General features: G+C 36.9%; 1 protein-coding gene and 1 long non-coding RNA gene across 2 annotated transcripts; one reads left to right on the forward strand and one right to left on the reverse strand.

Moving 5' to 3' along the window:
• Positions 1-1168: 1168 nt before the first annotated feature.
• LOC127535441 (uncharacterized) lies at positions 1169-2735 on the reverse strand. Its single transcript, XR_007944295.1, has 2 exons — positions 2530-2735; positions 1169-1434 (listed from the first exon to the last, which is right to left on the reverse strand). It is a non-coding gene; the product is annotated as an uncharacterized LOC127535441 (long non-coding RNA).
• A 3660-nt stretch (positions 2736-6395) lies between these two features.
• calr3b (calreticulin 3b) lies at positions 6396-11104 on the forward strand. The gene is made up of 9 exons (XM_022203694.2): positions 6396-6583; positions 6952-7053; positions 7413-7616; positions 7709-7803; positions 7893-8102; positions 8239-8352; positions 8453-8596; positions 8672-8764; positions 10110-11104. Exons 1-9 carry the CDS (start codon positions 6487-6489, stop codon positions 10326-10328), a joined length of 1278 nt encoding a protein of 425 aa, XP_022059386.2. The 5' UTR covers positions 6396-6486; the 3' UTR covers positions 10329-11104.
• The last annotated feature ends 1019 nt before the right edge of the window (positions 11105-12123 follow it).

The raw sequence follows: 12123 nt of genomic DNA on the forward strand, positions 1-12123 counted from the left end.
TTATGGTTACATTAATGGACAGAGAGTGATTGCTTAGTTTCAACTAGAAACGGACGGAAAATCCCTAAATGCGAGTTATAGTGTTTCATGTTACATTCACGTTTGGCTACCTGCTATGTTCTTATTCTCAAAGGTAACATACTTATATATACCATCTTATAAGTGGTTATTCCTTTTGTTTGTTTATTGTTAGTGTTATATGTTCTGTTTGAAAAGTGATTTATCTTTAATATCCATCAATGCAAGGGGTTTAAGAGATATTACCAAAAGGAAAAGTTTTTTCTTATTTTGTAAAGGGAAAAATGCAAACATAATATTACTGCAAGAAACTCATTTGAAACCTGAGGACAACTCATTTTGGTCTAAACAATGGGGTGATGGAGCCTATTTTTGTCATGGCACTTCAAGGTCAGCAGGGGTTGCTGTGCTACTAAAGAACTTTCAGGGTCAAGTAAAGTCTCAATATAAAGATGAACATGGTCATTGGTTAAAACTAATTATTGACATAGACAATATTAAACTTATCTTGATAAACATATATGGATACAATACTATAAATCAAAACCGGTTATTGTTAGAAGAAATTGCCCTTCAGCTTGATCACCTCAAGCTATCATACTCAACTAACAATGTGATAATAGGAGGTGACATGAACCTTGCTCCAGATGAATTCTTGGATAAATGGCCATCAAAGTTTACAGAAAGTCATCCAAATGCTGTCCTAAGTAACTTTTGCAATGAACAAAATCTAGTGGATGCGTGGCGCCTTCACTCTAATAAATAAAACACTGGGTCAACATAAAAACTTATGTTAACCGTTTCCACTCGAATTTTTAAGTTGAGCCAATAGCTGGCAGAATTACATTAAGTCAAAGCAATGTTTTGAGTATGTTGAATTACCTTTTAGTCCGAACAAAAATGCATTTCTGAGTAACAAGAACTTAATAATTGTCAACATGAATGCAAGTTTTTAAGTTGATCCAACATAATTTTTAAGTAAGGTGAAGAAGCTTTTTGGCCACAATTAAACAAATTTCTTAGTAACAAGAACTTAATTAGCTAAACTCTGCAAGAGTGAAGTTAAGTCCTGTCCTATATTAAGGTTATGTTCAGCAGCTAAGAAACTCTCTCCTAGTGTTCAAAATGAACAAAAATTCAGACAGAAATATTAAAATTAATAAGAACCATTTATTAAAATTATGAATAACACTAAATCCTTAACAGCAGCACTAAATCATTTAAAGTGCAAACAGCAGAAGTTGTAGGCTGCGTTCTCCTGACAAAGATTACTCCCATCAGCAAGGCACAGGATCTGGCAACATCAATCCCCTGCAGGATCTTGTTTCCCTCAGCAATGATGGTTGCACACCCATCACCGATGTTGGCAATCTTCATCACTTGCATCGCAGGGTCTGCATCGAGCTCCTCCACATCCTTGAAGAAGAAATTAAAAGGTGTTAGGATCAGGGTTTTACAGACAACTGTTTACAGCCTTGTCAGCCCCTGTGTGTGATCATGGAGGAATAAATGAAATCATGCGTCTCCCATTTTATACTGACAGGAGAAAACTGTGGTATTAGAACTCATCAAGTGTTACAACCATCCCCAGTCTCCCCTAAATCAAGATAAACAAAGCAGTAGTGGGCTTATAGCAATTTAAATGACTAGTGTTTGATTCTTTTCTTCCATAAAACTTAAGGGAAACACTTATCTGTGTCGTCATGGACAGTCAGACCTGTCCACACAGAGCTGAAGGTGTGTGTGCGTCAGGACGGACGGCTGTGCCGTTACGGAGCGCACCGCGGTGTCTGCTGGTTCGTTTATGAATCATAATGAACTCCTTTAGCTCCCCCGTCCCTCTCTGTCGGTTTTATCATAGCCCTGTTTAACTTTTCTCATATTTTGGGAGCCCAGAGGGCCGTCATAATGTGCTCTTTCTCCATAGGCGCGTAATATGTGTGCCTGTCGTCCTGGTCAGACGACAGCCTGATGAGTGGGTTACATTGTGTTATCAATACATTTGTAAATATAAGTGTAGCTGTCCATTTCATAAAATTGTATCAATATTATCCACTGATACATTTAATTTAATCCACAGGAAAAAACACATATTACCACTGAATCCCAAGCAGGTGAGCTTCTCACAGGCTGTCACCTCCTTATGGATTCAATACCAACCGCCTATTTTAGTTTCAAATGCGGGACAATTCGGTATTTTAAGGGACGGCTGGTAACCCAGAATTAGACTGTGATTCAGACAAGACGAAATAATAAATACAACTCGCCAACACACAACCTATTTGTGCGCCGGTTTATTAGTCACATGCCGAAATTAACCAATTACTCCTGCATTGAAGCCAGTACAGGCATCACCGAGCTAACTTTACCTCGGCACACAGACTGCCCTACCAACACTGCACGCATTTAAAAGTAAGGACTTCCAGATTTCGATATTCAGTTACAGTAGGCTATCATCAACAGAATCCTGAGCGAATGCAAATAAGCACAATTAAGCATAAAATTACTCACTGTTCACCAAAATGCTTCAATGAGCTTCGGCTGTGCTTCGGCTGCTCACCATGTGCTCACTCTGGCCTTAAACATGGCCGCTCGCGCATGCGGGAAAGAGAGACTGTGGGCCGTTTACACGTCATCAAATAATTTTTTATATTAGCAGAACTTAAAATCCAATTGTTTCATGATGAACTGAAATTTTTAAGCTCTAACAAGGTGATGGTAGTGTATTGAATCAAAAGGCATTATTTCTGTGTCATCCAAGCTCAAAAAAATAACATTTACAAGTAAAAAGTCTAACTGGCTTACAGAACTTGATTTTTTATTTCATAACAATATATTTATTGAAGTTATGACTAAAGGTCCACAGAATTACTTTTTAGAGTGTTGTTAACCCCAATATAATTAAATTTACATGGTTCAACACAAATTATAAATCCAGAATTGACCACTGGTTGGTAGCAAATGATTTATTATCTTATGAAATTAGTTCTGACATTTCTGTTGCACCTCTAACAGATCATAGTCTCATTTATTTAAAATTGAAACCTCAAAACAAAAATCAGGGAACATCAAAATATTGGAAATTTAACTCCAGTCTTTTAAATAATGATACTTACTGTGAAGGCATAAGATCCATTCTCTCAGAGGTAATGGCTTTAGAAGAACTTATATCCCATGTTAGTAAATGGGAATTCTTTAAATATAAAGTGAGACAATACTCCATTTCCTTTGGCAAAAAAATTGCAAAAGAACATCAAGAGAAGGAACTCAATCTTGTACAACAGCTTAATTTATATTGCAACAAACTTAATCCTTCTGAAGAAGAAAAGCAGAAAATACACACTCTCCAATCAAAATTAGATGAAATGTATATTCAAAAGGCTAAAGGAGCATTTGTTAGGTCAAGGGCTAAATGGATAGAGGAGGGAGAAAAAAACACTGCATACTTCTGTAACTTAGAAAAAAGAAGACAACAACGAAATGCAATAAAATCCTTGATAATAAATAACATGGAAACAACAGACGACAACTTAATTTCAACAGAATTTTTTTAATTTTACAGTAAATTATATTCTTCCAAATTCTTAGAACAGAAATGCAACGCCTTTCTGAATAGTATTAAATCTCATATTCCTAAAATTGATGATAACTTTAAACAAACTTGTGATGACAACATAACAACAACAGAGCTTGATAAAGCGATTAAAACCTTATCGCTTAACAAGTCCCCAGGTCCAGATGGACTTACAGGTAACTTTTATCGTCACTTTTGGGATGACATAAAGGAATTATTGTTTTGTGTCTTCTCAGATATCTTTGAAACTTGCTGTCTTCCACCCACAATGTCCCATGGAGTTATCATCTCTATCCCAAAGGCAGATAAAGACCAGAGATTTATTGAAAACAGAAGACCAATTACGCTTAGAAATACAGATTATAAACTTCTGACACACATTTTCAAAATGCGTCTTATTGAAAACATTGTTGCAGATACTCAGTCTGTTTTTTTTAAAAAAGAGGTCAATTCATAACAATATTAGATTGGTAATGGATCTAGTTGAATATAGAGATCTAATGATGCATTCATCTTTTTTTTTAGATTTCTACAAAGCCTTTGACTTTGTGGAACACAGGTTTACTTTCTCAGTTATAGAACAGCTTGGATTTGGTGTTAAATTTACAAACTTAGTCAGAGGGCTGTATCAGAATGTCAGTAGCTCTGTTTTATTACCAAAAGGAACCACTCCCAGATTCAATATCTCTGTTGGTATACCCCAGGGTTGTCCAATTTCACCTTACCTTTTTATTTTGGTAAGTGAAATGTTAGCAATTCACCTAAAACACTGTGAAGATCTCAAGAAATTGGACATCTTTGGCACATAATTAATAATAACTCAATTAGCAGATGATACTACGCTATTTCTTAAAGATAATAACCAACTTCCAATTGCTATTGAAAAAATAAAATTGTTCTCGGAGGCCTCTGGCTTGACTTTGAATTTTAAAAAATGTGAACTTCTTGCAATCCATGACACCCCCTTAAAGGAAATTTGCAATGTTCCCATTAAAACAGAAATCAAATATCTAGATGCATATCGAAAGACCAAAACTCCAACCTCACAATGAATTTTGACAATAAACTTAAAGATTGTAAATCAAAATTGAATTTATGGCTTCAGAGGGATCTCTCGATATTAGGGCGCATTTACCTAACAAAAAGAAAGTTTATCAAGAATTATATATCCAAGTTGTAGTATTGCAGTCTCAAATAACTTAATTAAAAAAATTAATACTATGAACCTTAACTTCATCTGGAGAAACAGACCACATTATCTTAGAAAAGATCAAATAGTTAAAGAAATAAAAGATGGTGGCCTGAAGGTCAGTGATTTTGATTGCCTTAATGGAACACTTAAAATTAATTGGTTAAAATCTTGGCTCAATAACTATAATGTGTTTTGGTATTGTGTCCCAAATTTTATATTTAACAAATTAGGTGGGCTAAAAATATTACTCTTATCAGATTTTACTATAAATAAACTACCCATTAAATTATCAGAGTTCCATAAACAGGTATTATTATATTGGAAACTACTTTATGTACACAATTACTCCCCACACTCCACTATAATATGGAACAACAGATATATATTGTACAAAAGTAAGTCACTATTTTATAAACAATGATGAATAAGATGAATAAGAATATATGGTCTATTGTACACTTGATGAACACTAATGGTGATATGCTAACTTACAAACAATTCTGTATCAAACATAACTTTAATCCTCCTGAATACGAATTCAAAAGACTTATTAAAGCATTGCCAAAAGAATTTATTTTTCTTACCAAAAACATAGATGAACATCATCCCATCAATCCACTAATGGGTACTGTTGCAATTCAAGGTGTTTGCCTTACTGACAAGAAATGCACAAACCAACTCATAAGACATTGTCTAACCAACAATCTATTCCCTAGTATAACGAATAACAATGACATAAGGAATAAATATGATAAAACGTCTATTGACAAACTAAGAACAATGTATCTAAAACTTCCAATTCCACCAAAAGTTTAAGAAACACACTTTAAAATTATGAATTGTATTTACCCCGGCAAAGAATTATTAAGGAAACGTTTTAATATAGATGATAATATATGCGTTTTTTGTGAAAACAATGTAGAAACCATAGACCATATTTTTTATTTGAATTTATCAAAACTCAAATATTTTGGAAATGCATTCAAGACTGGACTCATGGACATTTGGGAGACTCAAGACCAATATCAAGAGACATTGTAACCTTTGGAACTCTTCTGGAAAACAAGAAACAAGAACTATGTTATAATTTGATCCTCTGTCCAGCAAATTTTTTTATACATAAGAAAAGACTCCTTAAAACACCCCCCATTTTTAACGTATTCGTAACAGAATTTGAGAACTATTTAAAAGTCCTAAAATATATGAATAGATATGAAAATGTCTATGACCTATTGTATGAACTCAACACTGATGTGTAACCCCTGTTTGCACTTGGTTTTGTTTTGTTTGTTGAATTGAGTGTATAACACTTGTTTTTGTTATTTGCATTGAAACTGACAACCGAAATAAACTAAAAAAAAAAAAAAAAAAAAAGATGGCAGGATCACGCCCAGATATCTGAAATGACATACATACATACTTACCCAGACAGCCAGATACCGAAGCGAATGCAGTAACCCCGCTGACGTGTACGTCAGGCGTGGTTAATGACACAATGGAAGTGATCTCGGAGCAGGCTCAGGAGAGGACAAACGTTTCGTGGTGTACTGTGATTGGTCCAGGCACACCGTGTTGTTGTCCAATAGCAGGCAGACATCTGTTCGCTGGAGCGACACTAAAGTATTCCCCTCTTTTTTCTCCACGGTGTATTTGGTGCACGGTACAGGAATCCAACCGTGGACTGCGAGGAAGTAGAGCAGAGATGGGGAAAATGCAGGTCTTGGGTGTTCTTGCAGTAATATTGGCCGTCTTCTGCGTCCATGCAAAGGTTTACTTTCGTGAGGAGTTTCTGGACGGTGGTAAGTTTGTCATAAAAATTTGTAACAGTGCACGAGTTTAACGTTAACTCATTGCTTGCTAATTGGCATTTCAGCCATCATATGATCAGAAGATCATAATGAATATATCCTGTTTACTGGTAGTTGAGTGAAGAATGTCACCCCTCTGGATAGTTAGTTACCTAACTTTAGCAAGGCCCGGTATTAATCATAACATTAACGTTACCAATGGATGGAAGTTGCAGCATAACAAACAAACCAATATCACCATTTTGACAGTGACATATAACGACAATTATTTGTCGTGTAATTTGCTTTTGGGGGAAGTTATTTGACACATGTACACTACGTGTTAATCCCAACAAACTTGCTGGTCGTTTTTTATGTAGATGAATGGAGAAGTCGCTGGGTGAACTCCAAACACAATTCTGATTATGGAGAGTGGAAACTTACGGCTGGGGACTTCTATGGAGATGCTGAGAAAGACAAAGGTAAACGTTTTCAGGTGTTTATTCACACACTACGAAGCAGGAATTATACGCTTTAAATTACACTTGGTTGTTCCTGTTGTATTCATTAAGGCACTTGCTTTAAAATGTATTTTGTTGTTTAAGTATTAATTTCAATGGTAGAAAATAATTCTCAGGAATTATTTACTGATCGAAACATGAAACATACATACCACCTTCAACTGTCAACCTCAGAAAAGTCTCAAACAGCTCTTATACAATCCAAACACTTCTTGTGTAGAGTCAGTGACTTTCTCGTACCTTAGTATTTCTTTTTGCAGTACAGTTCCCACAAAGATAATCTACTTTGTGCTTTGCTGAAATTTACTTTTCCTGTTCAGGGCTGCAGACAAGTCAAGATGCTCATTTCTACGCTGTCTCTTCTCGCTTTGAGCCATTCAGCAACGAGGGGAAACCTTTGGTCATTCAGTTTACAGTCAAGCACGAGCAAAAGATTGACTGTGGTGGTGGCTACGTAAAGGTCTTCCCTTCTGACTTGGATCAGGCTGACATGCATGGAGAGTCTTCATACTACATTATGTTCGGTACGTAATGATGTTCATTGTTATATGCATTAGTAACTGAATGTTTACAAAAGCAGCATTTGGTAAATCTAGTGTTTTATTTCACTTTATAGGTCCAGACATCTGTGGTTACAGCACCAAGAAAGTTCATGTCATCTTTAATTACAAGGGCAAGACTCATCTCATCAAGAAAGAGATTAAATGCAAGGTAGCTGCTGTGTTTTAAATCTTTTTTTTTAATGCATACAATCATTACTTCTGTAAGAGGCTTAATTGAAACTCTTTATTTTCGCCTAGGATGATGAGTTGACTCACCTGTACACGCTGATCCTGAATCCAGATCAGACATATGAGGTAAAGATTGACAACGAGAAGGTGGAATCTGGCAGTCTGGAGGATGACTGGGACTTCTTGCCTCCTGAGAAAATTAAAGACCCTGAAGCCAAGCAGCCGGAGGACTGGGATGACCATGCTAAGATTGATGATGCGGATGACACCAAGCCTGAGGTGAATAAGCTTACTGCTATAAGTCAGCTGCCTTCGTTCTGCAGAAAAGTGCTGTCTTTTCCATTGGAAATGCTGGCAGGTGAAACTGTTTTTATTGACTGTTACTTAAACCTTGGGATTATTTGTTATTCTTTAGGACTGGGACAAACCTGAAAATATTCCAGATCCTGATGCCAAAAAGCCTGAAGACTGGGATGAAGATATGGATGGAGAGTGGGAGCCACCCATGATTCCCAACCCAGAGTATAAAGTAAGCCAAATGTGGACAGTGTGATTTCCTTGCTTGAGAGGTTGTCAACATTACTTTCTGCTAATGAACTGCTGCTTAATAAATACCTGCTGTATTACAGGGAGAATGGAAACCCAAACAAATTGACAATCCCAACTACAAAGGACCATGGGTGCATCCTGAGATTGACAATCCTGAATACAGTGCGGATTTGAACATCTACAAGTTTGACAACATTGCTGTTTTAGGTCTTGACCTTTGGCAGGTGAGAGAGAATGGTAAAGTCATTGTTGTGCTGATGCTTAAACTATTGTGTAACATTTGTTGCTGTTAATCCCAGGTGAAATCTGGTACTATCTTTGACAACTTCCTGATCACAGATGATGTGAAGGAAGCAGAAGACATGGCGAAGGAGACGTGGGATGTGACAAAGGTATATTGACATTCTTTTTAAACCATCCTTTGTTATTCAGTTCCTCCAGGATTTCGCGGGTGTTTTTCGTGATTGTTGCGGCCGAAAATGCCTGAATTCGCTGCAGCTTTTCTAAAAAATTGCGATAAAAGTTGCGATGTGTTAAGCTTATTTGTTGAGATAAAATTGCGGGACATAAGTGACAATTGCTAAAAAGCTGCATTTTTTCCAGCTTGTAGAAGATTTTTCAACACTGTAATTGACAATATTTATTCCGAAATTAATTATTTAACGTTCCAACCCATTTCCACAAAAGCTGGCACACCATGGTGGGACATTAGCAGCAACCAGATACTGGTTTAATATGACGTGACCTAACTATGCAGGGGGCGACGGGAATTGATGGGACTCAGAAACACCCCCACAATTTAATCAGTTGTGTCATTTCCGATACGTCCACAGAGGTAGATTTGTAGTAGGATCACAATCATGTGATCGTCAGTGGGCCACTGAGGTAGCGTTCACTTGTTGCCATGGTTACCGTGCCGCTATCAGACACCGTGCCGCTATGAATCCTTAACAAATCTGTAGATCCAAACTTTAAGTCGTATCACTGCTGAAGTCTAGTCATTTGGTCCTTGTGTCATTTCTGACCGATCCTGAAAACTTCAGTTAAATCCCTGAGTCTGTTTTTGAGTGATGTTGGTAACAGAGGAAGGATTCACACATGCTGATCGTCACATAACTCCGTTGTGTTCTTTGGTGGAATAATTTAATCTAGTTTACCTCATTCTTTCAGTGCTCTAACGTATCCGGATGCAACAGTTTCCATCATGGTAATTTGTCTGGTCTGTTGTCTGCTCATTTCAGCCGTTCTAATATGTTTCGTGTTTTAAAAAAAGTGTGTATCAATCGATGATTTTTTTCTTTTTTTGATTCCACCACAATATTGCACGGTTGTAAAACAGTTTAGCTCCGCTTTGGTGAAGAACATCAGTGAATTAATTGTTTATCACAGTCTTCAGCAGTAATTTTTGTTGGTAAATGAGACATTAGTATGGCACATGTCTGCATCTTCAAACCATAAACAGGAAGTGAATTCGGTGACGTACGTGTGTTACGCTTGCGCTGGGAGCTGCTATGATTGGTGGAACTCATGGGAGGCGGGCCAAAATTGCGGGAAAGTTGCAGTGATTGGACAAAATTGCAAGGCCACGCAAAATTTGCGGAGATTTGTTGATTTTGCGCGATCACAACATCGCGAATTCCTGGAGGGACTGGTTATTTGTACAACACACAGAGCCAGTGCAGTCATATTGTAAATAGAGTAGGACATGGTGTGTGATCATTTAAACGTTCCCTGCAGGAACCAGAGAGAAAAATGAAACAGGAGCAAGATGACTTGAAACGGAAAGAAGACGAGGAGGAAAACAAAGAGCAAGAAACTGAAGCTGATGAAGAAGAAGACCTGGGTGAAGAAGAGGAGGAGGAGGAGGAGGAGGAGGAAGAAGAAAGAAAAGGAGAGGAAGCAACAAAAGACTTAGAGGAAGACGAGGAAGTAAAGCCGAGCCATACTGAGCTTTGAGGAGGTTTCTTCTCAGAAACTCTCTCCTGTCTTTCCCAGGGGTATTGTGGCTGCTGTGCATCCTTTCCCTGAGATTTGGACACATCCCAGCTTGGGGGTTTAATGTAGTGAATGGGGACAAGTGGGTGTTAATGGACTTGGTGTCTTTCATTTTGTTCATGATGTTACCATTGAACTGCTGGATTGATTCTAAGGTTTTCTACTGACAAAGTTCATTCCTCATTTTGTATTGACAGATAATCACTGGCACTGCCATCTGTAAGTGTGTGTGTGTATGTTTTTTTTGTTTGTTTGTTTTTTACAGATTCCTTTTGTAGCTACCTTTCAGCATATCTTGAAAGCTAACTATAAGCTGTGGTAAATATTTCTTTCAGTCTGGTGAAAGATACAGTACACATAACTCAACACATAATGCACAAACCAAAAGACTTCACCTCCCAAAAATCTGAATACAGACAAATCAAAACTAGTGCATTGTAGCTTATTTTGGTTTATGTCTGCAGCACTGAATGTTTTCACACCTTTAGACCATAATTGGGTGAAATGTTAAGACACAAATGAAACCTAATCTACTTACACTTTTTTTTAAACAATTATTTAACAGATTTGACTTCAACATGTCTCCATGAAAATGTAATTGGACTGCATGCTATCTGGAAAGTCTGTAGAGACCTATACCGAGCCCCTGGTGTGACTCTTGTGAGGGTTACAGTTATTTTTTTTTATTGGACAGAATGTTATTGATGCCAAAGTTTTTATTAAAGACTATTCTCTTATTGTGTGGTCATATGTCATATTGCATACTCTCACACATTGGAGGCACTAAATGTAGTTAAAACGTAAATTAAATGACTTCACACCAACTGTTTCATAAAGGCAGTTTTCTGAAGATGTTCTGTGTATTCCAACTGACCTAAACCTGGAGGTCTCCAATGTGCTTTTGAGATGCTCCAAATTGTTTTCACTTGGTTGCAACACGAATTGCTATATGCTAAGTGTGAAAAGTTAACAGTTTAATTTCTGCATAGAGTACTTAATACCTAATTAAAATACAATGTCTCTGCCAGTGGCATAGCAATACGAGGGTCAAAGGAAAACTACTTTGAAATGACACTATTTCTCAAACGTCTTGTTTCTCTTGCCTGGATAAATCCCCAGGGCAAAATGTTTGTCCTGCTCTCTTTGCACCGTGTGTTGAGTATGTTACCTTTATGTAGACTTGAAGTACAGCAAAACAGCGTTGTTATATTTTGCCCATGTCCAGAGCTCCCATTACCAACCAGCATTTGTGGTGGTTTCAGTTACTACCAGTGATTCAGAAACTTACCAAAAATACATGTCTACTGTGTGTCCATTTGTTTGTGATAAAGATTTAACCCAATTTAGAATTATGCACACTTGACAACAGAAAAATACAAATTAGTTTTAGCACATGGATTTCAACAAGAAATTCTGTAAAATGGAAGTTTATATGCAGTGGGTAATTTGATTTTCCGTTCTAAAGCAGGTATTGAAAAACAAAAAACGAGTGGTTATTCGATTTTCGTTTTAAAATACAAAAACTGAAATAGAAATACAAGGCGTTTTTCCTTTTCATGATTAAATGGATATACGAAATTTTAAAAATGCTTTGATTTTCATTTTATATTTACAATAGCAAAAATTAAAATCACTATACACGGATTCATGGGGCTCCTGATGGTCTGAAACAGTGGAGCAGTTGCTTTCCTTGCACAGCAGCTAATCTAACCTTGCTGTTTCTAAAGGAAGAATTAGGGAAATTTGTCGAGGGCTA

The sequence above is a fragment of the Acanthochromis polyacanthus genome, chromosome 9 (genome assembly GCF_021347895.1).
Source record: "Acanthochromis polyacanthus isolate Apoly-LR-REF ecotype Palm Island chromosome 9, KAUST_Apoly_ChrSc, whole genome shotgun sequence".
Taxonomy (NCBI): domain Eukaryota; kingdom Metazoa; phylum Chordata; class Actinopteri; family Pomacentridae; genus Acanthochromis; species Acanthochromis polyacanthus.